This window comes from Capronia epimyces, assembly GCF_000585565.1.
Source record: "Capronia epimyces CBS 606.96 chromosome Unknown aczIQ-supercont1.6, whole genome shotgun sequence".
Taxonomy (NCBI): Eukaryota; Fungi; Ascomycota; class Eurotiomycetes; order Chaetothyriales; family Herpotrichiellaceae; genus Capronia; species Capronia epimyces.
This window is the reverse complement of record NW_006912909.1, coordinates 692,472-720,167: the sequence shown is the minus strand read 5'-3', so window position 1 is coordinate 720,167 and position 27,696 is coordinate 692,472. Positions and strand designations below refer to the sequence as shown.

Genomic DNA, 27,696 nt, shown 5'->3' with positions numbered 1-27,696 from the left:
TTTCAATATTATTAAATTAGGATCCAAGTTGTCCAACCGCCTCAGATCATCAGTGTAAATCCAAAGAGAGTCCCTGTTACGATGGCCGCCTATATCTTCAACCCACGCACAGTTCAGCCCAACCGCGATTCAGATGCCATTCCCCTTCCCCAACCCGCAATAAACTCAAACCTGCGTACCCAGATCAAAACGGGACGAAGTTGATCTCCCAATCATGCTCTTCAGCGGGAGCAACTCGACCCAGCACAACCCTAAACCGCCCAACCATCTCGGCGTTAGGCCAGCCATCCTGTCCACGATGCACAGTCTCGAGATGGTCCATGAAGCTCGCCACGTTCCCAAAGATCGGCGTCGTTACTTGGGTGCCAGTGTCGGTTATCTTGATGGCGGTGTTCGCGGTATTTCCTGACCTGACACTCCCACTTGACCCTTTGCTCGAAGCGGCGCCACTGGCGAGCGCGTTGCCAGCGTCCAACCAGCCTCGACTCCTACCCTCGGCGCAGCAAAAGATACACCCGTAGCTCCCAAAGCCGCCTTCTCTGCCAAGTGCGGTGTTGGTGGGGACCATTGCTTTCAAGGCGACGTGACATCTAGCTAGAAAGGCCCATCGATACCTTACGCCTCCGCCTTCGGAGGTGCGGACCTTGGGGTCGAACGAGCGCTGCGATTTGCCTTTCTTCTTTCCTTCAGCTACCCCGACCGACTCATAGACGGGCCCTTCGAAATTGCATTTCTCGCATTTCCAAGACGTAATCATGCTGGCCAATCCGGCTGGACGATTGACGAGTGAAAAGGCTTTGCGTTCGAGACCGGCCTGAAGACGAAACGCTCCTTTACAGAAACCCATCAAGTTTTTATCCGTGGGCAGCATCACCGGTCCGCTAGCCATGGCAGAGTTGACGGACGGGGTCGAGGATGCAACGGTGTGTACGGACGGGGCGTCTATGGACGGGACGCCTATGGAGGAACTTAAAACCGTGGGTGAAAGGTGCCTTGAGCCAGTCGACTGATGATGAGATGGAGGCCGAGATGTAGGGTTCGAGGGAGACGAGCGAAGTTCATAACGTGAGTCAACTGGAATCGGAGTAGAAAAAGAAGGGCTGCTTTCATACTGTCGCGATGTCTGGGCATCCTTTGCTAAACGAACTGGGTGGCGAAGATGTTCGTGGATATGATCTATTCTTTTGAACGGTGTCAGGGAGTCAGTTCTCGGTAGGGCCCGAGGTGGTCTGCTGTTTTCTTGTAAGTACCGAACATAATCCAAGGAGCTGTGGTTAGCAGCTTGAGCTCGTGTTGAATAGGAAGTGGAAGAAGGCTGTTTCTCGGGACTCGAAGGCTGGTACATGTCATATATCGTACCATGGCTGTATTGTCTGCCATCGGACCGCTGAGTTTGTTCATGTTCACCATAATCGTCGGGGCCATATCGATCTCGCGAGTTCTGACTTCGGTGACCGCTTGAGGCTCGCGAGACGTCCGGAGAAAAGTACCCTTGGCTGCTTCTACCTGAAGACCCAAAGGACCCCCGATCTGGTTCTTTACCAGACGGTGCGGAGGACACAATCGGCTGGCCACCGGGTTGGGGAAAGAGGAGTAAAATGTTGTCATCGGACGCAAGTGCTTGGGAAGACCTCCGTCGTAAGCTCATTGCATCCGGATCGTCAATTTTGTGGACGCCAATAGGAGGTACGGTGATTTGAAACTCTGCAGCCGCGGGGGCCAAGGATGTTCGTTCACGGCGCTCCTGGGAGTCCCCCGAGCGCATGGACATCTTTCGGTCCATATATGGAGGATGCACAGGTGGCGAGACAGCGAGATTGCCGAATTGTTCCATGACAGTGTCTGGCGTCTGAGGAGCTGCAAAGGCTGCTGACGATTGTGTGCTCCGACTACTAGAATACCCGAGCGACGGAGACATTGGTGGCATGAGGCTCGCGCTTGAGGAGTAGGCCATGTTTTGAGGATAGCACGCCTGCGCTTTCACGGCGTCGGAAAGACGTTGAGACAACTGCCCAAGGCAGACCCCGGCATTCACACGACAATCGTCCGAGGCTGTTTGAAGTGTGTTGAAGTCGAGATCCATCTCGTCCATATACACACTCCGCAGAGTGATGATGAGAGTCATCTGGAGATTGATCAAGACATCTTTCATCTGTTCACGAGCTTGTATGTCCCCACATGCGTATGGCTCTCCGAAGCGCTTCAAGTCATGGTCATAGTGACCGCGAACAATGACAGGCCCCAGGGCTAGAGATTCCAATAGCTCTCGGGTAGGCTCTTCTGGAAGCCGTGTAGTGCTCCCGGACTTTCTCTGATCGCGGATGCGCTGTACCAGACTCGAGGCATCTTCGAAAGCTGCGGTCACTACAGAGGTTAGACGGTGACCGTCGCTGGGGAAAGACACACGTACCAGCCCGTACGAGCGACGATATATCCATCTCAGCCTGATGTTGATACTAAGTGCTTGGGGAGACTGCTGCACTGGTCAACCCGGACGGAGGGACGCACATGCTCCGTTAGAGAAGTCCAACTAGGAGAGATGCGGTCACTGCAAAACGAAAGAATGAGTTGTACATGGGAAAGCAGCCCTCGTGGAGACGGAGAGGAAACCATTGATGGCGTCGACGAGCCCCAGGTCCGACGGGAGGCTCCAAAGGCGTCCGTTGGCCATGGTAGCCCTACTCCTCAATTGCCTCTCACAAGGAGGGCCTGAGGATCGGGCAGACATTGCATGCAACAGTAGCACAGCCAAATCAAAGGCAAGCAGGCAGACATTGCATGCAACAGTAGCACAGCCAAATCAAAGGCAAGCAGGCAGACCAGACTACTTGTTGGTTGGGCAATGAGACAGTGAAGTGATACGCCTTGAGCTGCGCTAGCGGGCCGGAGGGCATGGACTAGGGGTCGAGATGGTCGGTGAGGAGAGTAGGCATCCCCGGGACTGAGCAAGAAGAGTGGTTGTTTGAGGCTCCTCTATCAACACTCTGCCGCAGGCTGAGGGGCTGCCCCGTCAGGCTTCTTTGGGGCGGCTTCCACTGCCGCCAACGTTCAGGTTCCTCCAACGGGAGGATACGACGCTACTACTACTCCGTAGATACTACTACTCCGGTCCCGGGTCTAGGAACACTCTATCGAACATTCTACCCCTTCTCTGCGCTTCTTCAAGCCTTGGACCTAGGCGCAATCGAGTCTCCTCCCCGTCCTGTATGGAGCCATACCTCTGTGCTTTTCCTGTCGATGTCGATTCCAAGGACCCTCGAACCCTCGAACCCTGGTCCATCATTATCCCCGGTCCCGATGCTGGCCGCTGTCAACCTCGCCTGACATGTCGCACATGCTCATCTTCCTCGGCTTCTGTCTCTTTCCTCGAGATCCGCAGTTCATCTTACGTTCGCTACACTCAGCCTGGTCGGGAATGGCGTAGGCGGAAGAGAGTTACATAGCACAAGGAAGAGAACATGCTAGGTATTAGAGATGTGGAGGTAGTGAATCCGCCGCTATTATCCATGATCTCCCGATAAGTGGACTGTCGTCCTCGCCACTATCTTGTGTATCGAAGGAAAAAGGAAGTCTAGTTTAATCAGACAAGGTGCGTACGTCAACCTGTCCACCATTGCCAACGCCATTTTGCAACCTGCTCCATGTGTTTTGAAGATACCAGACAAAAGAAACATCTCAGCAACGCAAGTACACGCTCAATCGATCATCGTCCCAAAATTATGCCACCGTAGACGACAGGCGACTTGCCACTGTTTCGCTGGCGTTTTCATATTTGTCCCAGTCCTCCAAGATCTTCGCCAGCCGGGGTGAGTTGGTCAGGCGATAGACCTCCTCGAAATATTCCTTGGTAATCTCAAATGGTTTGGCAGTCACGTTGGGAATGTACTTGCCAACCAACTTGGCCGGATCGATGCTGGTTTTGTTGATCTTCTTCAACAAGAACGACCGGAATGGCTTGACACCCGATCGCAAGAATGTGCTGTGGAAAGGCACATCAATGCCCTTGAGGGGAATTACCGCAAAGCCTCTTTCGAGCTCGATGGGCTGGGGTTTGGCGTCCGTCTTCTTGCGGCATTCACCGATAATCTCCACCAAATGCGCCTTGACATCGTCCAAAGACATCTGTTGCATCAATGCTTGTATGTCGATCTTTTGCAATTTCAGGACGTTGAGCACGTTGGTCAAGCAGTCCAAAGCCCGAAGGTCGCCTGCACATACGTACTGCATGTTGGCCACGTTGTAGTTGACAATCTCAATCAGCCAGCCAGTACTTTCGGCAATGTTCTCCACAACGTATTGGAGAGCTTGCTCGTTGAACGTCTTAGAGATACGGCTAGGATTGACGGCGCACATGGAGTAGTTGCTTCTGCCTTGTTCATCACGCTCCACAGCCACCTGCATGGTCAATCCACGGTAGAACACAACCGACACCAAACTCTCAATAGGCATAACTTCAGCAATGGAAGCCAAAGCAGAGTATTCACCCAGAGAGTGGCCGGCAAAGCTGCTGTCTCGTTGAATGAGACCCTTGGAGCGCATGTCCTCGAAACTGGCCTTTTCCATCAATGTCAAAGCGGGCTGAGTAAACTGCGTGGCCGAAAGAAGGCCGGTAGGTGATCGGTAAGTGTACGAGGTGGTGTTCTCGTTGATCTCCTTAAAGATCCTCTCAGACTTGATAGACCCATCGGCATTGACGGTTTCAAACGTCATGGCCATATAATTCTGGCGAATCGCCTTGCCACGAGGTCCGCCAAAGTGAATGGTAAGTTCCTTCGGATTGTTCTTAACAATGTTGATGATGGAGAGGCCGTAATTATCCAAAAAGTGACGATCAGCACGATCCCAGACTTCTTTGGCCACAGGACTGCGAGCGTAGAGATCCATACCCATGCCTTGTTCTTGGGAGCCTTGACCGGTGAATACGTAGGATGAGACTGGTTGTTCAACCTCAGCTTCTGCTAGGAGAACCTTGTCCCCAGTCTCCTTGTTGCTGGTTTCGATCTTGATAATCTTGCGACCACCAATCATTCCCACGTGTTCAAGTTTCACTTCCAAATCGTCGTTGGGTAGGACCATACCAACCAAAGAGACGTGGTAGCTTCGGACACGACCAATGTTGTTCTCAGCCGCCCATGTCTCGACTAAGCTTCGAACCGCAGCACTGGAGTACATGCCGTGAGTGATGGTTCCAGGGAGGTTGGCATAGCTGGCAAAAATGCGAGAAACGTGGATTGGATTGTAGTCGCCAGACACTCGAGCATAGGTCTCGTTGGATGCGGGAGCCTTCAAAGACAGAGGCGTCTTGCCACTTAGCGGAATCGGATTCTCGAAGTTGACAGGCTGTTCAATGGATTGGCCATGTCGCTGTAGGTAATCGACGACCGGGTTCCCATGGGACACACCGGCGTCATATTCCACGGAAGCGACTTGGATCACTTCCTTCGTTGGAAGCTCAAGAAGAACCTGGCCAACTGTCTCAACACTTTGGAAGACAGACTTGTTCTTGAAACGAATCAAACTCGACAGACGGAAAGTCAAAACCTGACCCAGGAGGTCAATATCGGGCTCGTCAAGATGGAACCACTCCTTGGATCTGAGAACAGACACGTCCTTGCTTGTAGCAAGAGTGACCTGCATGGGAGTTTCCTCCTTGCGCTGGAATGTGTTCTCGTAGTCTGTATAGCTCCCCCGATATAAGAACTGGCTGGTGACTTCCATAACAGGCTGGCTTCCACGAGTGATTGTGCCGCAAACCTCGACCATCTTACCAGCGTCCTGGTTGATGACAGCGTTGATTCGAGCGGTAGTGTGAAGCTCATCACCGACCTTCAACGGCTCAGCTCCAGGAAGCATGCGGAAGCCGTTTGACAGATGAACGAGCTTGAGCAAGTCTCCATCAATCGACCGCGGGAAGATTGGCTTAGTGATGGCCTTCCATCCCACGACAATGGCGAAGTCCATAGGAGCAAAGACCTCCTTGCCTGGGCGGTCAACAAAAGCCTCCGCTGTGTTGCCAACGGCATGAACGAAATCAGCAATGTCCTGGGCGTTGACTGTCGCTTTGCCACCATCGAAGGTGTTGGTGGTCGGAATGTCGAACGGCACATCCTTCTCACCGAACCAGATTCGGTAATAAAATTCCTTGATCCGGTCATTGCGACCATCCATGACTTCGTGGATGGGTGCATAGCCGGTCTCCGGATGATAGCGCAATTTCAAGGGCAATGGAACAGCCTCGCCCTCGGCAGTCCTTTCTTCCCACATGTTGATCAAGATCTCGCTCTTTCCTACTAAACCAATGTCAAGAGTCTTGACTGTCTGTCCCGATTGGTTGGGTTCCTTGACAACAATACTAGTCTTGGAAGGATCTTTAGGATGGGCGATCTCAACGGTCATGCCCCGGGTAGGAGCCAAGATGCGCCTAAGAGGGTTGTTTTGATATCTCGCGCCCTGAACGAAAACGTCGGTGGTGAAGAGAGCGTGGCGCCATGAATACGTCTTGCCGGCCAGCAGTTGAGTCCAAGCATCAACATCCGGCAGAGTCGCCGATGGAGAAGGAGACAGTCTGTAGGTAATGCGAGAGCCGTCTGGGATAACAGTAACACCATCAAGCTCGACGACGCTGTCCGGCGAGGTGATAATCTTGCCGCCAAAGTACTCGACGACTGGAACAGCGGACTCACGGCCACCGTAAACATCTCTAATCAGACCCTTGATATGATCATTGTGGATTCCATCCAAAATGTCTTTGACGGGTTCGTCAATCTTTGTGGAATATTTGGCGGACATGGGGCCCTGTAAAATACAAGTTCTGCCGACATCCTGGCCTACCACGGCGTCCAGATCCTCAGCTTGCCATAGTGAGTCCTTTTTGAACCAGAATTCAAAATTCTCGTCCAAAGATGGGACAAACGGAACAGGCTTCTGGCCACGGCGCTGGCAGAGAAGCAAGAAATGCTGAACATCTTGGGCGCTGATTAGTTGGGTCTCGGCCTCAGGGTAAGCAGCTAGGACTTTCTCAACAACTGCAAATGGCTTGTCCAGTTCGGCGTAGCTTTGGACAAGAGATGGTTTACCAGAGCCAACAGTAAAGCGCTCCTCGACGCGGCGAACAAAGTCAACAGTAAGGTTGCGAAGACTGGCATCGATCCACCGTGATTGGTGCTTGACGTACATGAGCTCAACCATGCGGCGAACCACTTCGGCGTAAGTCATGTCTTCGAGGTCAACTGTCTCGCCGGCCGAGTTTCGGCCAAACCAAACCTTCTGGAAGTCATCGTTCAGTTTCTTGATGATATAGTCGCGCTGCTTCTTGAGCTCTGCAACTCGTTTCTTCTTGTCCAAACTAAAGATCTTCTGATCCATCTCGGCCCAGAATTTAACACCTCGTGTGGCCAGCTTGTGGATTGGCTCGCCCATCTCAGATCGCACAGTGATGACGCCGCCAGCAGGTCCTTTGTAGGTCTTCTCCCACTCGCCGTCATCCAGGCCCGGGGCCTCGACGATGGCTTTCTTAGCGTTTGTCGAAGTATGAGACTCCTTGGCAGTCATCAGTCGACTGCCAAAGAGACAACCGTCGTATGGCATCGGGGGATATCCGAATCTGCGAGACCAAACACCAGTGAGATATGGATAAGTATCCTCAGAGCCGCCAAAGCCGCTCCCCGCCACTAGAATGATGTTCTGGCATTTTCGGATACGTCCGTACATTTGGAGGATTGGTTGATGGAAATCCTCAAACGAGTGATGACCACCACCACGACCGCCAGTCCACTGTAGAATGACGGGGAATGATGGATTAGCCTTTGCGATGTTGATCACTTGTTGGATTGCATCCATTGAACCAGGCTTGAAGGCAATGTGCTTGATCCCTAGGGTGTCGATGTATTCCTGAGCGACGTCAATGGATGGTACACCGGCACCAATAGTCAAGCCCTCAATAGGAACGCCATCCGCGCGGAGCTGGCCCAGCAGAGGGATCTGCCAGCCCATGGCACGAGGATTAACATAGATCAAATTGACAGTGATACCGCGTCCTGGAGGGATGGTCTTTTCGATTTGCGTCAGGGCCTCAGTCATGCTTTCGGCATTGTAGTAGCCACCACCCGCCAATTCGATGTGATAACCCGCGTTCATGGTTGCAGCAACAAAATCCCAAGGCACGGTGGTGGGAGTCATACCGGCAACCATCAATGGCGGAACACCGAGTAAGCGTGACATCTTTGTATCGACATATGTCTGGCCAACCGAGGTCTTGACTAGTTTAGGGCCATGCTCTTTGACCCAGTTGGTCGCGTACTTGACTGCATGTTCCTCATCTCGGTCGAAGAGCTCCGGCTTGTACCCAACTTCAGCGTTGGTGCCATCCATCGCACCTGCCAGAATGACGCGGACGCCGGTGCCATCTTTGTTGCGGTTGGTGAGGACTCCAAGACCAGAGATTCCTCCTGGTCCAAAGTCGATAATATGCGTGGCGCCTTCAAACACAGTAGCCTGTTCCCAGTGAACTGGGTCTTGGGTGATCATACGAACAAGAGCTGGAACGATGTCTTGATCATGTTGGGCGCGGAGGTCCTCGCCGGTATTCGTGTCGAACACCGGTATCGTTAACCGAGACGCGGGAATCTTGATGTCGCTGAGATCTTCCTTAATGTTCTTGGAGGCTTCACTTAGAAGAGGGCTGTGGAAAGGAGACGTGATTGGCAAGAATCGATTGACAAAGCGTACTTTGCGCTCCGTATAAGGTATGCGATTTTGGTCCAACCCGGTGGGAGCCTTGACCTTACGCAACCGGAGGTTCAACCCATGGAGAGATATAGGAGCTCCAGTGACCACAAAGTTGCGAGCGCTGTTGATCAAGGAGACGGCAATGTGGCGATCAGTGGGCAGGTGTTCGTTGGTAGCATCAATGTGCTCCTGGAGCTGTTTTAGAGATAGATCTCGCACAGACAGCATAGGTGTAGGAACACCTTCTCCGGCCTCGAGCGAATCCTGCAAGATGGACGGCGCGATGCTTGTACGAGGATATGCCTGTTGGCTCCTCATGCCTATCCAGAACAACATTGTGATTGCGTCTCGTGCGATTTTTGCAAAACTGTCCCACGACGTCGCAGTAGCAATGGCGGCGGCAGTGACCACGCCTTGCGAGTGGCCGGTGGTTCCATTGAAATGTTCATTGACCTCTCTAGGGGTCTTGCCGAGGACTTTACAGGTGACTTGGTAATGGGCGAGTTGAACCAAACCGATCAAAGGCAAGCTGACGGGCGCAGAAACCAAATAATCAGTGTCTGGCTGAGTTTCCCGGTCTTCCAACCAGCGGAGGATATCTAGGCCTTTGGAATAAAATTTGTCCGCCTTTGGGCTTCTGGCCAGATTTTGCAGTAGCTCTGCCGAAGACTCGATCAAGTCTTTGGTGAAAGAAGGGTATGTAGTGAAAACTTCTCGGAGCTCATCAAAATATTCTTCGATGTTGCCTTGGCCGCCGAAAACTGTGTAGATGCTAGCCTCCTCATCGTCTGCAGCTCTGAAAAGAGCTGATTCGTGTGGTTTGATGGGTCTCGCAACTGCTGCCCGGCCGGCATAGTAGCATTTGACCACTTCCAACTTCTTTGCCGTAATCCCTGGGAGAGTTGCAGCCAGAGCATGGACATCATTGGCGTGCATAAAAGATCTTTCAAACTCGTTCAAGACGACTTTCAACGCTTCGACAAAGCCAGAAGCTTCCTCGTCCTCATCGATTTCAGCGGCAATGAAGCCAATGAAACGAGCGACAAGCTCTGCATTTGACGATGGCTCGTCATCTTGGGCTAATTCGTCTGTAGGTTCGGGTAGGGAGGCTTTGAAAGCGTCTTGGAGCTGTGAGGCCTGGAAATGGAGGGCAGTCGGAATCAGAAAGGAGTATTCGAGGGAGCCATGGGTCAGACTCAGAGGTCGCAGGTTTTGGGAAGATCGAGGAGTGTGCGTGCCTGTCGCACCGCCCGAGTACATGTTGCGAATCGTATGCGGAGGACTGCCGAGAAAGGATTTGTCTAGATTGTCGAAGTGAGCAAGCTAATGCCACTTGAGGGGTAGGTGCAGGAAATGAATGAAGAAGCTCTCGGCCGACGAAAAGCTGTTGCTATACAGAGCTGGAGGGAAGAGGTCAGACGACTGGGAGGCGTGGAGGAAGATAAATGAGGTCGAAGGAAGAGTGATGAAGGATGACGCTGACAGAGGTGATTAGTTATTGAGGATAGTAACACACCCGCTGGAGCAACGGAAGTTGAGACGGAATGTGTACTCTGTATGTCGTTCCTTGAATATTGGATGGATTGGGCGAGGCCTTGTAGCGTAGTATAGCAGGTACTATGAGAATTATGCGCCGCAGGCTGAGATGGTTGAGAACGGCGACGAGGTTTTTCCGGCACCGCTGGACAGAGGCATCCGCCAATCACAGAGCTCATAAAGACGGCGGGGAGTAGGCTAAAATCTGGTGGGCGGGCGCTGCTGCAGGGACAAGGCCCATAATCGTCACCATTTCTCCCAACTGCAAGGGAAAAAAAACGGACAGTCTGTCCCTTGACGATATTTTGATTGCATACTAATCAGAACACGGATCATATTCCAGGCAGCAGTGAATGCAAGATAGACTAGGTAGACGGGTTGAGTCTATCGTATCTCGTATGTCTGATTCCTATACGACGTATTGAAGTCATTCTGAATGAACATCTCTTGCCGCATTGCGTAGGAGGTGCCTAAGGAGGAGAAGCTTCGGGGGTTGACTGTTAGGTACCGGTGTAATTACTGCGTACCACCTCCCAAAAATTGGCGGGGCGGCCGCTGGGTGGCCAGACACTGCACTCCACTCTTTTTCTCAACCTTCATTGAGCTTCCAACCAGCCAACGGCTGGGGGAACAGATCATAATCGGACCCTGTAAGAAACCCTCGCCTAATAGTCCTACCTGCGCTCGGAGCCGTACTACGACTAGCCCAAACTGCTGACTGGGGTTCTTGCAAGCAGACTGACGCCGGTGCTGGTGAATTTTCCCTTGCTACAATCCCAACCAACTCCTTCAATAGTCCACCAGATCCTCAAACCCAACCCTCTTGTCCGAACCGTCAAGAGCAGAGGCGGCCTGCAGGGTTACTGATTACTATCTCTTTGAAATCCGTTCACCACTCGATCAACTGGTCCTCTCTCAGTCCTACTATCCTCTCTCTCAGTTTCCCTCAATCACCAGCCTCGACTGTTTCAGTTATTTAGCTCGCACGGCTCCCTCTCCTCCTACACCCGTGCAGCCTCTTGTCTCTTGCCCTGCTCTGATTCACTTCATCCAGCACCGGCACCAGACCTTAATACGAACATTTCCATAGCTCCTTTACGTTGCGGCACAATCCAGACATACCTCCTCGCCACGACCGCATCCCGTCATAATGCGTCCCGAAGTCGAGCAGGAGCTCGCCCACACGCTCCTTGTTGAGCTGCTGGCATATCAATTTGCGTCACCAGTGCGGTGGATCGAGACTCAAGATGTTATTCTTGAGAAGAATCGAACAGAGCGGATTGTTGAAATTGGCCCAGCAGATACACTTGGGGGAATGGCAAAGAGGACGTTGGCGTCCAAATATGAAGCCTACGACGCAGCTACTTCGGTGCAAAGACAAGTTTTGGCCTACAACAAAGATTTAAAAGAGATCTACTATGATGTTGACCCCGTCGAAGAGGAACCTGCTGCCGCCCCCTCGTCGTCCTCCGCTGCTCTAGCACCCTCTACTCCAGCGCCAGCAGCTGCAGTTCCGGCCGCGGCTGCTCCTCAGCCTGCAGCTAGCGCTGGTCCTGCTGCAGCTGTTCCCGATGCGCCAGTCGGCGCTGTCGATATTGTGCGAGCTTTGATTGCTCAGAAACTCAAGAAATCTTTGACAGACATCCCGCTGAGCAAAGCCATCAAAGATCTCGTTGGCGGGAAGTCGACACTGCAAAATGAGATTCTTGGTGACTTGGGCAAAGAATTTGGCTCCACCCCTGAGAAGCCGGAAGATACTCCTCTCGATGAACTGGGTGCTTCAATGCAGTCTACGTTCAATGGCCAACTAGGCAAGCAATCACAATCGCTAATTGCCCGTTTGGTTTCTTCCAAAATGCCCGGTGGTTTCAACATCACAGCTGTTAGAAAACACCTGGAGAACACTTTTGGTCTTGGTCCTGGTAGGCAGGATGGTGTTCTTCTGCTCGCTCTCACCATGGAACCACCGTCTCGTCTTGGCTCCGAGACTGACGCAAAAACTTATCTTGCTGATGTCGCTCAGAAATATGCCTCAACAGCAGGAGTCAGCCTGTCATCTGCATCAGCTGGCGGTGCCGCTGCTGGTGCAGCAGGTGCAGGCATGATGATGGATCCTGCCGCCCTCGACGCGCTCACGAAGGACCAGAGGACTCTTTTCAAGCAGCAACTCGAATTGTATGCTCGCTATCTCAAGATGGATCTTCGTTCTGGAGACAAGGCATTCATTGTCTCTCAGGACACCAACAAGGCTCTCCAGGCTCAGCTCGATTTGTGGAACACGGAACACGGAGAAGTCTATGCCTCCGGTATCGAGCCTTCCTTCAGCTCTTTGAAGGCCAGAATCTATGATTCTTCGTGGAATTGGGCTCGCCAGGATGCTTTGAGCATGTACTACGACATTATCTTTGGCCGCCTGAAGGTCGTTGACCGAGAAATCGTCAGTCAGTGCATTCGTATCATGAACCGATCGAACCCCACTTTGATCGAGTACATGCAATACCATATCGACAACTGTCCTACTGAACGAGGCGAAACCTACCAGTTGGCTAAAGAGCTAGGGGAACAACTCATTGAGAATTGCAAAGACGTCCTCAACGAAGCACCCGTCTACAAAGATGTGTCTCTTCCCACAGGTCCGCAAACAACCATCGACGCCCGCGGCAACCTTGATTACAAAGAAGTGCCGCGGCAGAGTGCCCGCAAACTTGAGCACTACGTTCGTGAGATGGCAGATGGTGGAAAAATCACCGAATACAGCAACCGCACGAAGGTGCAGAATGACCTTCGTCAAGTGTACAAGCTGATTCGGAAACAACACAAGCTTTCAAAGACGGCTCAATTGCAATTCAACACTCTGTACAAGGATGTGATCCGCGCTCTAGCTATGAACGAGTCTCAAATCATGCCGCAAGAAAATGGCGATGTGAAGAAACCCGGCCGAAATGGCTCTTTCAGTCGAGCAACAGTGAACGGGACTATCAAGCAAGGCAAGACCGAGACAATTCCCTTCCTCCACCTCAAAAAGAAGGACCCGCATGGCTGGGAATACAGCAAGAAGCTCACCGGGGTCTATCTTGAATGCCTGGAGAACGCTGCTCGATCTGGCCTCAGTTTTCAAGGCAAGATGGCTCTCATGACTGGCGCGGGCGCGGGTTCAATCGGTGCTGAGGTCTTGCAAGGACTCATCAGTGGCGGTGCCAAAGTTGTGGTCACCACTAGCCGCTATTCCCGAGGAGTCACCGAGTACTATCAATCCATGTATGCTCGCTATGGCGGCCGAGGATCTCAGCTCGTGGTTGTTCCATTTAACCAGGGCAGCAAGCAGGATGTCGAGGCCCTCATCGACTATATTTACGACACCAAAAAGGGCCTCGGTTGGGATCTGGATTACATTATCCCTTTTGCCGCCATCCCTGAGAATGGCCGCGAAATTGATAGCATTGATTCCAAGTCGGAGCTTGCGCACCGCATCATGCTGACCAACCTCATCCGCCTTCTGGGCTCTGTCAAAGCCAAGAAGTTTGAAAATGGATATAACACTCGACCCGCACAAGTAATGCTGCCTCTGTCACCCAACCACGGCACCTTCGGGAATGATGGCCTCTACTCTGAATCTAAGCTGGCTTTAGAGACTCTATTCAATCGTTGGCATTCCGAGAGCTGGGGCGACTACCTCACAATTTGTGGTGCAGTCATTGGCTGGACTCGTGGAACTGGCCTGATGAGCGGCAACAACATCGTCGCCGATGGAGTCGAGAAATATGGAGTTCGGACTTTCTCCCAGCAAGAGATGGCTTTCAATTTGCTCGGCCTCATGTCTCCGGCGATTGTTGACTTGTGCCAGACTGAACCGGTCTTTGCTGATCTTAACGGTGGCTTGCAATTCTTGCCAGACCTGAAAGACCTCATGACTAAGCTGCGTGCTGAGATCATGGAGACAAGCGCTATTCGACAAGCCGTCACCAAAGAGACGGCACTGGAGAATAAAGTCGTCAACGGTGAAGACAGTGAAGCTCTCTACAAGAAGGTCACTATCGAACCGAGGGCAAATATCAAGGTCCCATTCCCTGAGCTTCCCAAGTGGGAGGCGGATATTCAGCCACTCAACTCGAAACTCAAGGGCATGGTCGATCTCGACAAGGTCGTGGTGGTTACCGGTTTCGCTGAAATTGGTCCATGGGGTAATTCCCACACCCGTTGGGAGATGGAGGCGTATGGTGAGTTCTCGCTGGAAGGCTGCGTTGAGATGGCATGGATTATGGGGCTCATCAAGAATCACAACGGGCCTCTCAAGGGCAAGTCGTACTCCGGCTGGGTTGACGGAAAGACCAACGAGCCTGTCGACGACAAGGATGTCAAAGCAAAATACGAGAAGCACATCCTTGAGCATTCCGGTATCCGGTTGATTGAACCAGAGTTGTTCAATGGATACGATCCCGCGAAGAAGCAGCTCCTACAGGAGGTACAAATCGAGGAGGACCTAGACCAATTTGAAGCCTCCAAAGAGAATGCCGAAGAGTTCAAGCGACAACACGGCGATAAGGTTGAGATATTTGAGCTGGAATCAGGAGAGTACAGTGTTCGCCTAAAGAAGGGGGCTACCCTGCTCGTTCCCAAGGCTCTCAGATTTGACCGTCTTGTTGCCGGTCAAATCCCTACTGGCTGGAACGCGAAGACATACGGCATTCCGGACGACATCATTTCGCAGGTCGACCAGGTCACACTCTTCGTTCTTGTGTGCACAGTTGAGGCTCTCCTTTCGGCTGGCATCACTGATCCATACGAATTCTACAAGTATGTCCACCTTTCAGAAGTGGGTAACTGTGTCGGTTCTGGTATTGGTGGCACCACCGCTCTTCGTGGCATGTACAAGGATCGATTCATGGATAAGCCTGTTCAGAAGGATATTTTGCAAGAGTCGTTCATCAACACCATGTCTGCGTGGGTCAACATGTTGCTCCTGTCTTCGACGGGTCCGATCAAGACACCTGTCGGCGCTTGCGCTACCGCAGTCGAGTCTATCGATATTGGTTATGAGACTATTGTTGAGGGGAAGGCACGAGTTTGTCTGGTCGGGGGGTTCGATGACTTCCAAGAGGAAGGCTCATATGAATTTGCCAACATGAAAGCCACCAGCAATGCGGATGATGAGTTTGCCCACGGCCGTACCCCTGGGGAGATGTCTCGCCCCACAACCACAACTCGAAACGGTTTCATGGAGTCCCAAGGCTGCGGTATGCAAGTCATCATGTCTGCCCGACTGGCTCTCGACATGGGAACTCCCATATACGGCATCATCGGCCTGACCACCACCGCCACCGACAAGATCGGCCGTTCCGTGCCAGCTCCTGGGCAGGGTGTGTTGACTACAGCCCGTGAAAATCCTGGCAAATACCCTTCGCCTATGCTCGATATCAACTACCGACGGAGGCAACTTGACCTTCGAAGACGGGCCATCAAAAACTGGCACGAATCTGAGCTCTTGTACCTTCACGAGGAGGTTGCTGCTATGAAGGCTCAGGCTGGCTTTGGCTTCAACGAAACCGAGTACATGGAAGAGCGTGCTGCCCACATCGAGCGTGAAGCCATCCGACAAGAAAAGGAGGCCCAGTTCAGCCTGGGCAACAACTTCTGGAAACAAGATTCTACTATTGCTCCCCTGCGTGGTGCTTTGGCCACCTGGGGTCTGACGATCGATGATCTCGATGTTGCATCTTTCCACGGTACCTCGACGGTGGCCAATGACAAGAACGAGTCCGAGGTCATTTGTCAACAAATGAAGCATTTGGGCCGCAAGAAGGGCAATGCCCTGCTCGGCATTTTCCAGAAGTACTTGACCGGTCATCCCAAGGGTGCTGCTGGAGCTTGGATGTTCAATGGCTGCTTGCAAGTCCTGAACAGCGGTCTTGTTCCGGGCAACCGAAATGCTGACAACGTGGATCAAGTCATGGAGAAGTTTGACTACATTGTCTATCCAAACCGGACGTTGCAGACTGACGGCATCAAAGCCTTCTCCGTCACCTCATTCGGTTTCGGTCAAAAGGGTGCCCAGGCGATCGGCATCCACCCGAAATATCTCTTTGCCACTTTAGAAGAAGCCGAATTTGCGAGATATAAGGCGAAGGTTGAGGCCCGACAGAAGAAGGCTTATAGATACTTCCACAACGGCATGATCAACAACACCCTGTTTGTGGCAAAGTCCAAGGCACCTTATCCAGATGAGATGATGCAGCAGGTGTTCCTGAACCCCGAACAGCGGGTTACTGCAGACAAGAAATCTGGCGAGCTTGTCTTCCCCGCTGCGCCCCCCAAGTCGTCTTCAAGCCCCAAAGTTTTGGAGACGAAGGTTCTACTTGAGTCTCTGGCCAAGGCAAGCGCGACTGAAGGCTCCAAGGTGGGCGTGGATGTTGAAGACATCCGAGCCATCAATATTGACAACGAGACCTTTGTCGAGAGAAACTTCACCGAAAAGGAGCGAGCTTACTGCGACAAGGCCCCCTCTCCTCAGGCTTCATACGCCGGACGATGGAGTGCCAAAGAAGCTGTGTTCAAGTCGTTGGGGGTTTGCAGTAAAGGGGCTGGAGCTCCACTTCACGACATTGAGATTCTGAACGACGAGAACGGAGCACCCCAAGTTGCCCTTCATGGAGCTGCCCTCGAGGCCGCAAAGTCGGTTGGCGTGAAGAACGTCAATGTGAGCATCAGCCATAGCGACAGCCAGGCCATCGCCGTTGCTGTGTCCGCCTTTTAATTATTGTGACGGTGTTTGGACATGTCTGATTTAATTTGAACGGTCTGGCGGAACCTCCCTAACTGGCGGGACATACCTCGATGCGGATGGAAGCGTTTCCTTGTACTTAATGTAATGGATTACAAGCAAGGGAATCGGCGGCGCCCTGGTATCTGGTTAAAACGAGAGATTCTATCATAACTTTGGCCTTTCTACACGCAGACCGCACGGAAGACCCAATAGAGCTGTTACACCATTTCTCCATTTCGATGTTGATCGCATAACTGACTGAACTCCCAAAGTCCTCCAGGCGCTGTTGCTTGCTGACGGCCTGTCTCTCGAGTGACACCATGCAGCCAGTGACTTGATCTGGACTGTTCGACAGGTGCTTTATCACATCGAAAGCAAGATGTTGGAGCGGCAGTCTTTCACCCCAAATCGTGGTCACGGGATATCTTGCCTGCGCCTACGGCACGTGATAGCGCTCGCAGCACGTGACTGCTGGAGTTAGTTGCCCCGCACTGCGCCAGTTGCTGGGTAACCAACCCAAGTTGTGCCTTGTTGGCCTTGCTGGAGCCTGGAAGTTTGATGTCGCAGTGCACCAACTTGAAATACACTGAAGCACATAGCCATCTAAATCTGTTCCTAGGTCAGTCTATTGCTTCTTCTTCCTCGTGATTTTTCCATCTTTGTTACCGACAGAATAATGTCATCCGCCTCACCCTGACATCCTACGCGCTACACCACCCTCCTCGACAACATTCGTGACCATGCCCGCAGTCACGGAATCACCCGTCCTCATACCAGGCTCCTTTTTGCCTGAGCCTGATGGTGTCTCGCACTTCACGCGATACGAGTCTTCTGTATTTCGGCCTCCTACGGATGACAGTCCCCATTCAGCGACTCCACCGTCAATTTCATTCGCATCGCAGTCGATCTTAAATTCAGCGAAAGCCACCAGTCACGAGAACAGCCGCAAGCGACCCCGCCTCGACACAGTGTGCAACCACGCTCACTCAGACGCCTCGACTCCATCTTCCTGTCGAGATGCTCTCAGTCCACCCCTGTTCGTCAATACAAACTACCGCATGGCCGGAGGTCTTGATGCCCAATTTGCCTCGATGGTACAAAGAGAAGAAGACGGGCATGACCATGACTATGAAGTGGACTGCAGACCCACCAGATTCACTCAGCGGGGGTCATCCCAACATCCTGACTCTTACTTTCCAAATACCCCTGGCCCAAACGACGCCGGACGGACCAAGAGGAAACAACCTTCAAACTCACCAAAGGGCTGGGGCAAGACCGTTTGGGCCCTGACTGGTGGCATTGCCGGCAAGGTCTTCGATTTCTGCTGGAACACCACCTTCAAAGGGTTCCACGCGGGCGGGGGAGATGGATACCGCTTCGACCTCGGTACGCCCGATGTTGCTTCAAATACATGGACGGAAGTGGATTCTCGAGAGGATGTGTTTCATGCCGACTACCCTGTCCCCCCCATTAGACGGGAACGGTTACATACTCCAGTTCCGGGTGGTTTTCCAGAAGAACCAAACTTCACCCAAGATTACATGTCTAACACATCTCCACCTCGGATGAACGATTTAGTTTCAACTCCGACGATGACCACTGGTCGAGCTGCGGGCTCTATCTATCGAGACAGTTGGGTCGTGGTGGACCGCCCCAAAGAAAGCATATCAAGGGAAAGCAGCCCAGTACGAAAGAAATCGAGAGCAAGCACCGCAAACCTCTATGGCCGTGCAGCTCCTCCGAGACATGCCAGCAGCTCGGGCCGCCCGCGTCTGGTTTCGCGATCATCCACCCACAGACCTTCGGCATCTTTTGCCTCACCTCGTACATTTTCATCTTTGAATCCGAACACACTCACTCACTCCTCGCAGAGGCGGCAGTCTGTCTCCAGCGCCAACACCGACCTCCAGGAGCAGGCGCCTCAAAACGCAAAAGTTTCAACCAGCAGCAAAGCTTCGCTGGCCTCACCCCGCCGACATGCTAGCCAACCCGCCTCTTCGGCCTCGATATCTCAACCGTCTCCGGAGGTACGCAAGTTCGAGCAGAAGCTGCGACGCAAAGAAGCAAAACGGGACGAAACGATGAATCGGTTCAATTCCCAGTTAGAGGCCATGATACGCGAAGGGCAGCAAGCTTTGGGATCCAAAATTGAAGTTGAGATCGACGACGGCGCGGACCTGGATGTCGACGAGGGGTATGGAGGAGATGATGGCAATGGCAAGAGTTTAGAGAGATGGGAGAGGGACTATGTTCGGCCAGGGCTCTGGGCTTAGCCCGTAAGGTAGCTTGTCACCCCCGCCACAACAGTTGCTAGAGTTCTACCCCCCAAGAGGCGGTGGCGGCAGTCTGGAGTCACGGGTAGAGGCAAAGTGGGAGGTTATACACGATGGGCGATTATCCGGATACTTAGATGCCAGATACCCGATCCCAGATCCCAGATTCCAGCCGAAGACAGGCGTGTCGAATCATCTACTCTGTAGTCAATGCATCCAGGTAATGGGAATGCTGTAGCGCTCGACTGCATGGCTCAACAGACCAGACAGAGGTGAGTGCATTGTTTGTCGCATGTAGGAGAAGAAGCACCAATGAAATCGGATTCAGCGCCGATTTCTTTCCGCTCCATCCTGCCCAACTTGGTGCGCTGGGCCTTTCCTTTGCATAAACAGACCACCCATCGCCCCAGATAGAGAGGTGGGCGTGTCTAGCATGCCGAGCCGGGACCGCTCGCCTGAGGGGGGACATCCCTCTCCTAAGGCATGAGTGGTTGGTTCTTCGATCTCACGGGTAGAGGCGCAAACGCAACATAGTGTATCCGTACTTCGAGGACGTGCTCCGGGAAACATCTATCTCCGCCAGAGATACTGCTCTGCATGGTCGGTCGTTTCGTCCTGGGCGACGGGGAGATGTGCGTAGGGAGTGTTGGCCCTAGACAGACAGACTCTGGAGGCCTGAGATACGTGTTACACCCAAATATGTAGGTGGCTAGACAAAGCTTCGTATTGTCTGCATCGTATTGCCTGGTTGGCCGAATATATTAGCCCATAAGGCTTGTGACGGTCAGCGTCTGGTGTTTGTTGAAGCGTGATCCGGCCGAGGTTTTCTTCTGATCTCTGCTTTCGGTAGGTCTGGCACCCACCGGCGCAGGTGGGAGCGTGGATGTAGGCGAAGGAGTAGGCCGGGGTTGTGACTGAGTGGTTGCGAGCAGAGACGTCCGGAGACGTTCCAGGCGCTGTACTTGTGCCTGGTGATCTAGTGTGGACTGTCGTAAGCGCTTCATCGCTTGTTCAGCCTGCGAGCTGTCCAGGGTGTCTTGAAACCGATCCTCCACGCCCGACATAGACGGAGCGGATTCTCCGGAAGTCCAATCGAGTGCCTCTTGCGTCGCAGCGGAAAGGGTCGTGGATGCAGGATTGCCCTGCAGGATATAGGCGGCCCATTGTCGGTCCGCGGCAAATGCATGATTGACCTGATCCTTTAGCACCTCGTACTCCTCCGCAGACAATTCTTCAACGTCTCCTGGTTGCGACGCCAGCTGCAGCCTCGTCGTGATATCGCTTTGGAGTCGTTTCAGGTCGTGCGCGTGGACGGTAGCTTTTTCGCGAAGATCCTGACGCTTTCGCAGCGATTGCTGGAGGAGGAATCGATGGGCAAGGATCAATGGAACAACGTCTTCTCCATCTGGAGTTCGACATGTCTTGACTGCCCCAGTCCATCTTTCCCTGCCCTTGACAGACTGATCGGCGTTCCTCGCCAGACTTGCCCGTAAAACAAGCATGGCGAAGGCGGCGAGCAACTCCTCAAACTTCTCGCCTTTACATTCATCCAGCATCGTCTTCCGCAACACCGTCTCACGGGGAAGTATGCCGTCCTTCTTCAGCTCGGTCAGCCATTTGTAAATCCCGGCACGGAGGTTTAACGATTGGATGGGTGCCGCGGGCGGGAAATGGCTCGCTAGCTTTGCGCGTGTACCTTCGGCGTCGTAGATCTGGAAGAGCCGGTAGAAACTCCACTCAACTGCTTTGATGCGAGACTGAGGGGTTTGTGGCTGACTTGCTGCCGACCTAGACATGGACGCGGAAGTGGATGTGGTCCTGGCAAAGGTCGATTCAGCTATCCCCGGGAAATCGGGGAGGAGGTCCAGATCCAGGAGATGGAGAGTTCTGACGAAGACGGCGACGTCGCTTCGCGGACGCCATTGGATCTGATGAGCTGGCTTGGGAGCGCCGGTGGTTGGACTTGAACGATCCATAGGGGCTCATTCGGCATGGTAGGAAGATCAATGGCCCTCCTGAAAATCATCTGTCCCCTGGACAGGCCACTCCCAACAAACTGTACAGAGCAAATGTGTTGATATTACAGACGAATGAATAGTGGGTGGGCGGCGGCGGCGGGACGGCACGCAACGTCAGCTGGTAAACAAAGCAGAAACGAGAGAATTCAGACTGCGTTTTTCCACACTCGCCTCAGAGTACAGCCTTGATCTTTTGCTTGTTCTTTGTGTCTGCGTGTTTGTCGCTGTACATAGACCTGGCAGGACGCCGGTATAAAGGTTGTTCTGGTCCCTTAACTCTGTTTCTCTGTTAATTACATCCCAACTCTCTACTCCTGTCAGCCCCACCGCCATGACTACCCCCCAACCTCAAGGTATGCGACTTCACCTTTCTCAATGCTTTCGCTAACTCAGACATGCAGTTCCTCCAGCGGATGCTAGGGCTGGGACCTCGCACACCTCTCTCCTACCCAAGCCCAACCCGTGGTCCGTCCGAGCCGTGCTCAAAGATCTTCCGAACCCGCCGGCCGAAAACACTTCCTCTCCGGTCTCATTCTTCCACTATGTCGAGCGACTGAAAATCGAGAAGCGTGAGGGATGGCGTAGATTTGGCATCTTCAAAGGGGAATCGATAGCAGATCATATGTACCGCATGTCGTTGATCACCATGCTTGCACCGCCGGCGTTGAGCTCACGATTGGATATCCCGCGCTGTACCAAAATGGCTCTGGTGCACGACATGGCTGAGGGGCTGGTTGGCGACCTGACTCCTGTGGACGGCGTACCCAAGGTGGAGAAAAGCAGACGTGAGACCGAAACCATGGATTGGGTCGCAGATTCGTTGCTCGGCAAAGTCCACGGAGGGATCCCTGGGAAAGATATACGCGCCGTTTGGCAGGAATACGAAGACGGCGACACTCTGGAATCAAAGTTTGTCCATGATGTCGATAAGATCGAGTTGATCCTGCAGATGGTGGAGTATGAGCGGGCCAGCAACTGCACCATCGATCTCAGCGAATTTAGTTGGGTGGCTACGAAGATCTCTCTGGAAGAAATGAAGGCGTGGGCGCGGGAAATTCTGGACGAACGAACGATGCTATGGCAAAGCAAGGACATACAGCCCCAAGGACCCACGGCGACGAACAAGGAGCGACAGGATGCTTACTATGATAACGGGAAGACGGAGACGAACGGGGATGTGGGGTCATGAGATGGTCTGCAGAGCATGAATTGGACGGATGTGACAGGATCGGGCGCAACATCGTAACAGTGATACCCAGAAAGCCATAGATAGACACCGACGGCCAGGCGAGACTCCTGTTTATTCGCTGATTGAGCCTAGAAACCTCGAGACATATGCACCGGTGCGGTGCGTCTTCTTGAGCACAGCGCGAATTTCCGAATTTTGAAACAGTTCTTAAGAGTATGTAGACGAGTTGCGACCTGCATGAACGGCGGTGATCGGACATTGTCCATCCATGATAGCTCACCACCCTCCGTCTCTCAGTTGTCTTGTTCTTTTTCTTCGCCGCGCACACGGTCTGTTTCCATTTCCTCCCTCAGCCAAACTGCCTCCTTGGCCATCTCCTCCTGATTTCGGGGCTTCCTGTCGCTGTCGCCGTCAGGACCGTTGGCGAAATCTTTCCTCTGGCGAGCCAGCTCGCCGCGTTGACGCTGCATATCGAGAAAAGCCTTTCCAACGTCTCCGTCCTCGCCGTCCATTGCGTTGTAAAGCTGATCTCCGCCGCCTTTGTGGTCGTAGTCTCCTCTCCGCCTCGGAATGACATGCACATGGACATGGGGCACAGACTGGCCGGCGTCCACGCCATCCTGGACGGCGATGTTAAAGGCGCTGGCTGAGTACAGGCGCTCTAGGGTCCGCGAGACGCGTTGGGCCGTCTTGAAGAGATCGGCCGTCTCGGCAGGGCTGAGTTGCGCAAGACGAGGCACACATCGCACCGGGCAGATCAGCACGTGTCCGGGCAGCAGGGGTTTGAGATTCACCAGGCCAAAAGATAGGCGGGAGCGCGAGAGATGAAACACTTGCTGGGAGACGGGGAAGGGGCCGAACTTGAGGTTGGGCGGCAGCTGGAGACGCGGCATTGGAGACTCTGGTTTCCTCGAAGCTGTGAGTGTTGGGTGTTCCGGTTTCGGGTTGGCTGTCATGGTATGTGTTCGATGTTGGCAATGTTAGCAAGGCTGGTTGCCCCCGTACAGTACCAGCCTCACTTGGAGATCCGGATGCTGCAAATTAAGACACCGTTCCGAGTAGTACCAGCCTGTTGCTCAATCAGAAAGCTCCTAGCTATCTGTAAGGCAAATGGGACATTTAGACACTGTTCAGTAGCGTATGGGCACCCAGTCGTCCTGCTCTTGAGCTGTGTGAATCTTTGGAGAGTGGTGGTGATATGTGGAGTATTCGATTCATAAAGTAAGCGAATGATTATCTCAGATGCCTTGGGTTCCGAAACAGCTTAAACCTATCATCATCCTCATCGCCAGTCTTTACTAGCAGCCAAAAATAAATTATGATAGTCTGAAAGACCAAAAAAACGGGCTCAATCGGGATTCGAACCCGAGGCCTGTCACAGTTCATGGCTTTTTCAACCAAGAGACACCCGAAGCGACAATCATACCACTAGACCATTGACTAAAGAAATTGTGAGTAAGAAGAACTACAGAAATGACCTATGATGCACTTACGCCTTGATCAAATTTGTGATCGAGAAATTTGCAAGTTTTCGGCAGGCTAGATATATAACGTACTCAAATAAAGAGGCCCGGGGGACTCCACTTTCGGCTTCCTCCCCCTAAGTCCGGTGCCTATAAAAAAGCCCCTTAAGCTGTACGTATGTAAGCTGTAAGCTGTGAGGTTATCAAGGAGAGCGTGAACCAATACAGCTGGGAACGACCGATCCAAGTGCTAAAACGCGGGATGAATGTGTTTGCGGTCTCTGTCGAACAGAAGCACATCCTCCCATCACATTACGCTTTTACGAAGATGCCACGGCAGCGGCCAGGAAAATGTAAGAAGCACATCTGCGTCTGTGAGGGCCGCGGGCTTCCGTCACTGACATGCAGCAGCCGTGAGGGAAGTGTATATGCTTGGAGACCGGGAGAAGACCCTCCACCTCGAACCTTTGGAAAATCAGATAGATCGCGCTTAGACTAAGTTTACAATTTCGGCTTGGGGCCTTCCAGCAATTCTGCTCCCGCGCCAGCAATGGCCAACTTGCCAGTCTCTTTCACCTTGGTCTGGAAGATGACCTTGTTACCCTCCTTCCACAGTTCGGTGACCAGGGTCTGTCCGGGGAGGACAGTGCCGGCAAAGCGGACCTTGATACTCTTGAACAAACCATACGTCTGAACGATGTGCTTGCCACTAAAGCCAAAGAAGCATAGCCCGTGGAGGATGGGCTCCTTGAACCCACCGACCTTGCTGAACTCTGGATCGATGTGCAGAGGATTTCGGTCACCGTTCAGTCTGTATAAAGCGGCCTGATCTGGCGAGGTGGCTTCCTCGACAACGGCGTCGGGGGCACGCTTGGGTGGCTGGTAGATCGCGGTGGCATTGCCACGATTGGATCCCTTCTTCGGTCCTCCGAACCCGCCAGCTCCCCGGATGAAAACTGTGGATTCGTTGTAGAACAGATCTTCTCCGGTGTTTGCATCCTTGGTGGTGACACCGGTGGCAACGATCGCCGCGCTGCCCTTGTCGACAACTTCAATAAGCTTGGGATAGGAGACCGTCTTCGCCTGTGTCGGGATCGGATACTTTCGGATTTCCAGGTACTGTTCACCATGGAGCAACAGCATCGGTGAGAAATTTGGCACAATCTCGTCAAAGCTGAAAGGAGATTCGGCGTTGAAGTATGGGATGACACCAAATGTCGGCAGCACTTGGAAGTTGTCGTCATTCTCATACACCAGAGGTAGTTGCGTCCTGTGTGCGTTCAGGGACAAATTGTAGAGGATGACGTCCCTGTCATCATAGCTGAAGCTGGTACCCTTAGCCTTGGCCTTCTTTGCCTTTTCAATGGCCCCAAGGTAATCATTCTCGTCGCCTGAGCTGGAAGACTCCGTACTCTTGTTCTGCATGTTAGCCATGATGGCCTTGAGGCCGTCTTGAGGAGACTCAGGGTGATCCGCACGGCCGTCATCGAAGTCAACGACCTTGGCCCATTTCTCGACCACATGCTCAGGAGTCAAGGGAACATCGATGGGGAATCCCACCCCTCCTGACCGCTGCCATCTCGTCCGGCCTTGCCAGCCACTGCCGACCTCGAAGAGTAGACCTGTTGGGGGGTCTGGGGTCTTGTCGGAGGACAGCAGCAGGACAAGTGGGGCGACGTATTCAGGCTTAAATGCTTGCACCAGTTCCTCGGGTAAGATTGTTCGGGTGAGCGCGGTCCCGGCGTTTGGCGCGATGGTGTTGACGAAGATGTTGTTCTTTCGGCCTTCCAATGCCAGAGCTCGGGAGAACCCAAGAATGCCAAGTTTCTGCTCTCATCAGTACAGCTCTGGTGGCACAATATTCGGCTAGGCGACTTACTGCTGCGGCATAGTTGGCTTGTCCAAAGTTGCCATAGATGCCACTAGTGCTGGTGGTGTTGATGATTCTGCCGTATTTCTGCTTCACCATGTAGGGGTATGCGGCCTTGGTCACCTTGTAGGTACCGCGGAGATGGACAGCCAAGATGATATCCCATTGCTCATCGGTCATGTTGGCGAAGGCCTTGTCCCTGAGGATGCCGGCGTTGTTGATCAGGATATCAATTCTCCCGTAGGTGTCGATAGCGGTCTTGACAACGGCCTCTCCGTCTTCAACGGAAGCTTTGTTGCCCACCGCCTTGCCACCAAGCTTTTGAATCTCCTGCACGACTGTGTCGGGGTTCACAAGATCGTTAACCACCACGGAAGCGCCGAGTTTGGCAAAGGCCAGAGAGTATGCACGGCCCAGACTGGGGCTGTTAGCATGAAATCGCAATGGTGGTCATATGTGGAACGTACCCAGCACCACCGCCGGTCACCAAAACCACTTTTCCGTCAAACCTGATCTCCTCACCGGGATCGTTCCGCCCTATCTTGAGCGACTCTTCAAGTTTAGTGACCATATCCGCAGGGCCAGTGGGATACTCCGGCTCGGAGAAGTCGTTGACTTCGTCCCATCTCTTCAGAATGGCACCAGGCGTATAGGTCTCATCGGCTTTGAGCAGAAGACCTTTGGCACGCTCCCATCTCAACTTTGCAATGTGGCCGCCGCCGACCTCGAAAATGGAGCCGCTTTCGTGAGTATTGGAAGGGTGGACCAAGACCGCAACCAAGGGAACAACCCATTCAGGCTTCAAGTTGTTGAGCACGTCGGGTGGCATGACGGTCGCGGTCATTCGGCTGGCGGCGATGGGTGCAATGACATTGGCAATGATGTTGTATTTGGCACCTTCCTTGGCCAAGGTCTCGGTGAAGCCGACCTGGGCGAGTTTTGCAGCCGAGTAGTTGGTTTGACCGAAGCTGCCGAACAAGCCTGCGGCAGAAGCAGTATTGATGACTCGACCGTACTTTTGTTTCCTGAAGTGTGTCCAAGCAGCTCTTGCGCACTTGTATGCACCCTTGATATGAACGGCATTGACCAAGTCCCAATCGGAATCTTTGATGTTTTTGAAGCTGACGTCTCGCAGGATGCCGGCGTTGTTGATGAGGACATCGATGCGGCCGAAGTTATCAATAGCCGTCTGGATGATCTTGTCGCCGTTTTCGACACTGTCATAGTTGGCCACGGCTTTCCCGCCGGCGGCCTTGATCTCATTGACCACCACGTCGGCAGCCTGATGCTCACGTCAGAAATGCCACCTCACGCAGTTCAGAGCATGGGGATGGGGCAACAGAATGCCAGTACGCACCTTTGTGTCTGCACCTTCACCCTTGAAAGAACCGCCCAAGTCATTGACGACAACGTTGGCACCTCTTGATGCAAAGAACAGGGCGTATGCTTTCCCCAGGCCTCCGCCTGCACCAGTGACCACAACGGTCTGGCTGTCGAAACGCAACTCTTGTCCCATCTTACTTGCTGCTCATGCGGGTACGGAAGGATGGTTTACAACCAGAGGCGGATGAGGGACGGCAAGGAAGACAACTTGGTAGAGGTAGTTCAGGAGAGAATCGAGAGATAGACAGAATGATGTGCGATTAGAAGCACTCGAAGGGTAGTGACAGGACAAAACAGAGTACAGAACTGCGCTGTGGCATGTGTTTGGACGTCACCGTCTGCCGCTTCGTCCTGCCGCTGTGTACGGATACTGTACTCCAGAGTAAGCGGCATTTCGGATTTGGAGCCGAGGCAACGAAAGCCTCGGTTTGGGATCATGTGACACCTCCGCCTCGAGCCTTATTGGAGCGCCGTACA

At 53.0% G+C, this 27,696-nt stretch overlaps 8 protein-coding genes across 8 annotated transcripts; 3 read left to right on the top strand and 5 right to left on the bottom strand.

The window, feature by feature from the left end:
• Window positions 1-184: 184 nt before the first annotated feature.
• On the bottom strand, window positions 185-2,438 carry A1O3_07132 (uncharacterized protein; the record flags this gene model as incomplete). The annotated part of the gene is made up of 2 exons (XM_007737244.1): window positions 185-2,364; window positions 2,411-2,438. 2 exons carry the CDS (start codon window positions 2,436-2,438, stop codon window positions 185-187), a joined length of 2,208 nt encoding a protein of 735 aa, XP_007735434.1.
• A 1,279-nt stretch (window positions 2,439-3,717) lies between these two features.
• Window positions 3,718-9,987, bottom strand: A1O3_07131 (uncharacterized protein; the record flags this gene model as incomplete). Its single annotated transcript, XM_007737243.1, has 1 exon — window positions 3,718-9,987. The coding sequence occupies one exon, from the start codon at window positions 9,985-9,987 to the stop codon at window positions 3,718-3,720; it is 6,270 nt and encodes a 2,089-aa protein (XP_007735433.1).
• A 1,426-nt stretch (window positions 9,988-11,413) lies between these two features.
• On the top strand, window positions 11,414-17,014 carry A1O3_07130 (fatty acid synthase subunit alpha; the record flags this gene model as incomplete). Its single annotated transcript, XM_007737242.1, has 1 exon — window positions 11,414-17,014. The coding sequence occupies one exon, from the start codon at window positions 11,414-11,416 to the stop codon at window positions 17,012-17,014; it is 5,601 nt and encodes a 1,866-aa protein (XP_007735432.1).
• Window positions 17,015-18,081: 1,067 nt separating this feature from the next.
• A1O3_07129 (uncharacterized protein) lies at window positions 18,082-19,296 on the top strand (the record flags this gene model as incomplete). The annotated part of the gene is made up of 1 exon (XM_007737241.1): window positions 18,082-19,296. One exon carries the CDS (start codon window positions 18,082-18,084, stop codon window positions 19,294-19,296), a length of 1,215 nt encoding a protein of 404 aa, XP_007735431.1.
• A 761-nt stretch (window positions 19,297-20,057) lies between these two features.
• Window positions 20,058-21,272, bottom strand: A1O3_07128 (uncharacterized protein; the record flags this gene model as incomplete). The annotated part of the gene is made up of 1 exon (XM_007737240.1): window positions 20,058-21,272. The coding sequence occupies one exon, from the start codon at window positions 21,270-21,272 to the stop codon at window positions 20,058-20,060; it is 1,215 nt and encodes a 404-aa protein (XP_007735430.1).
• A 373-nt stretch (window positions 21,273-21,645) lies between these two features.
• Window positions 21,646-22,503, top strand: A1O3_07127 (hydrolase-HD superfamily protein; the record flags this gene model as incomplete). Its single annotated transcript, XM_007737239.1, has 2 exons — window positions 21,646-21,667; window positions 21,716-22,503. 2 exons carry the CDS (start codon window positions 21,646-21,648, stop codon window positions 22,501-22,503), a joined length of 810 nt encoding a protein of 269 aa, XP_007735429.1.
• Window positions 22,504-22,796: 293 nt separating this feature from the next.
• On the bottom strand, window positions 22,797-23,459 carry A1O3_07126 (uncharacterized protein; the record flags this gene model as incomplete). Its single annotated transcript, XM_007737238.1, has 1 exon — window positions 22,797-23,459. The coding sequence occupies one exon, from the start codon at window positions 23,457-23,459 to the stop codon at window positions 22,797-22,799; it is 663 nt and encodes a 220-aa protein (XP_007735428.1).
• A 1,008-nt stretch (window positions 23,460-24,467) lies between these two features.
• Window positions 24,468-27,352, bottom strand: A1O3_07124 (peroxisomal hydratase-dehydrogenase-epimerase; the record flags this gene model as incomplete). Its single annotated transcript, XM_007737237.1, has 4 exons — window positions 24,468-25,793; window positions 25,846-26,254; window positions 26,304-27,118; window positions 27,194-27,352. 4 exons carry the CDS (start codon window positions 27,350-27,352, stop codon window positions 24,468-24,470), a joined length of 2,709 nt encoding a protein of 902 aa, XP_007735427.1.
• Between the last annotated feature and the right edge of the window lie 344 nt (window positions 27,353-27,696).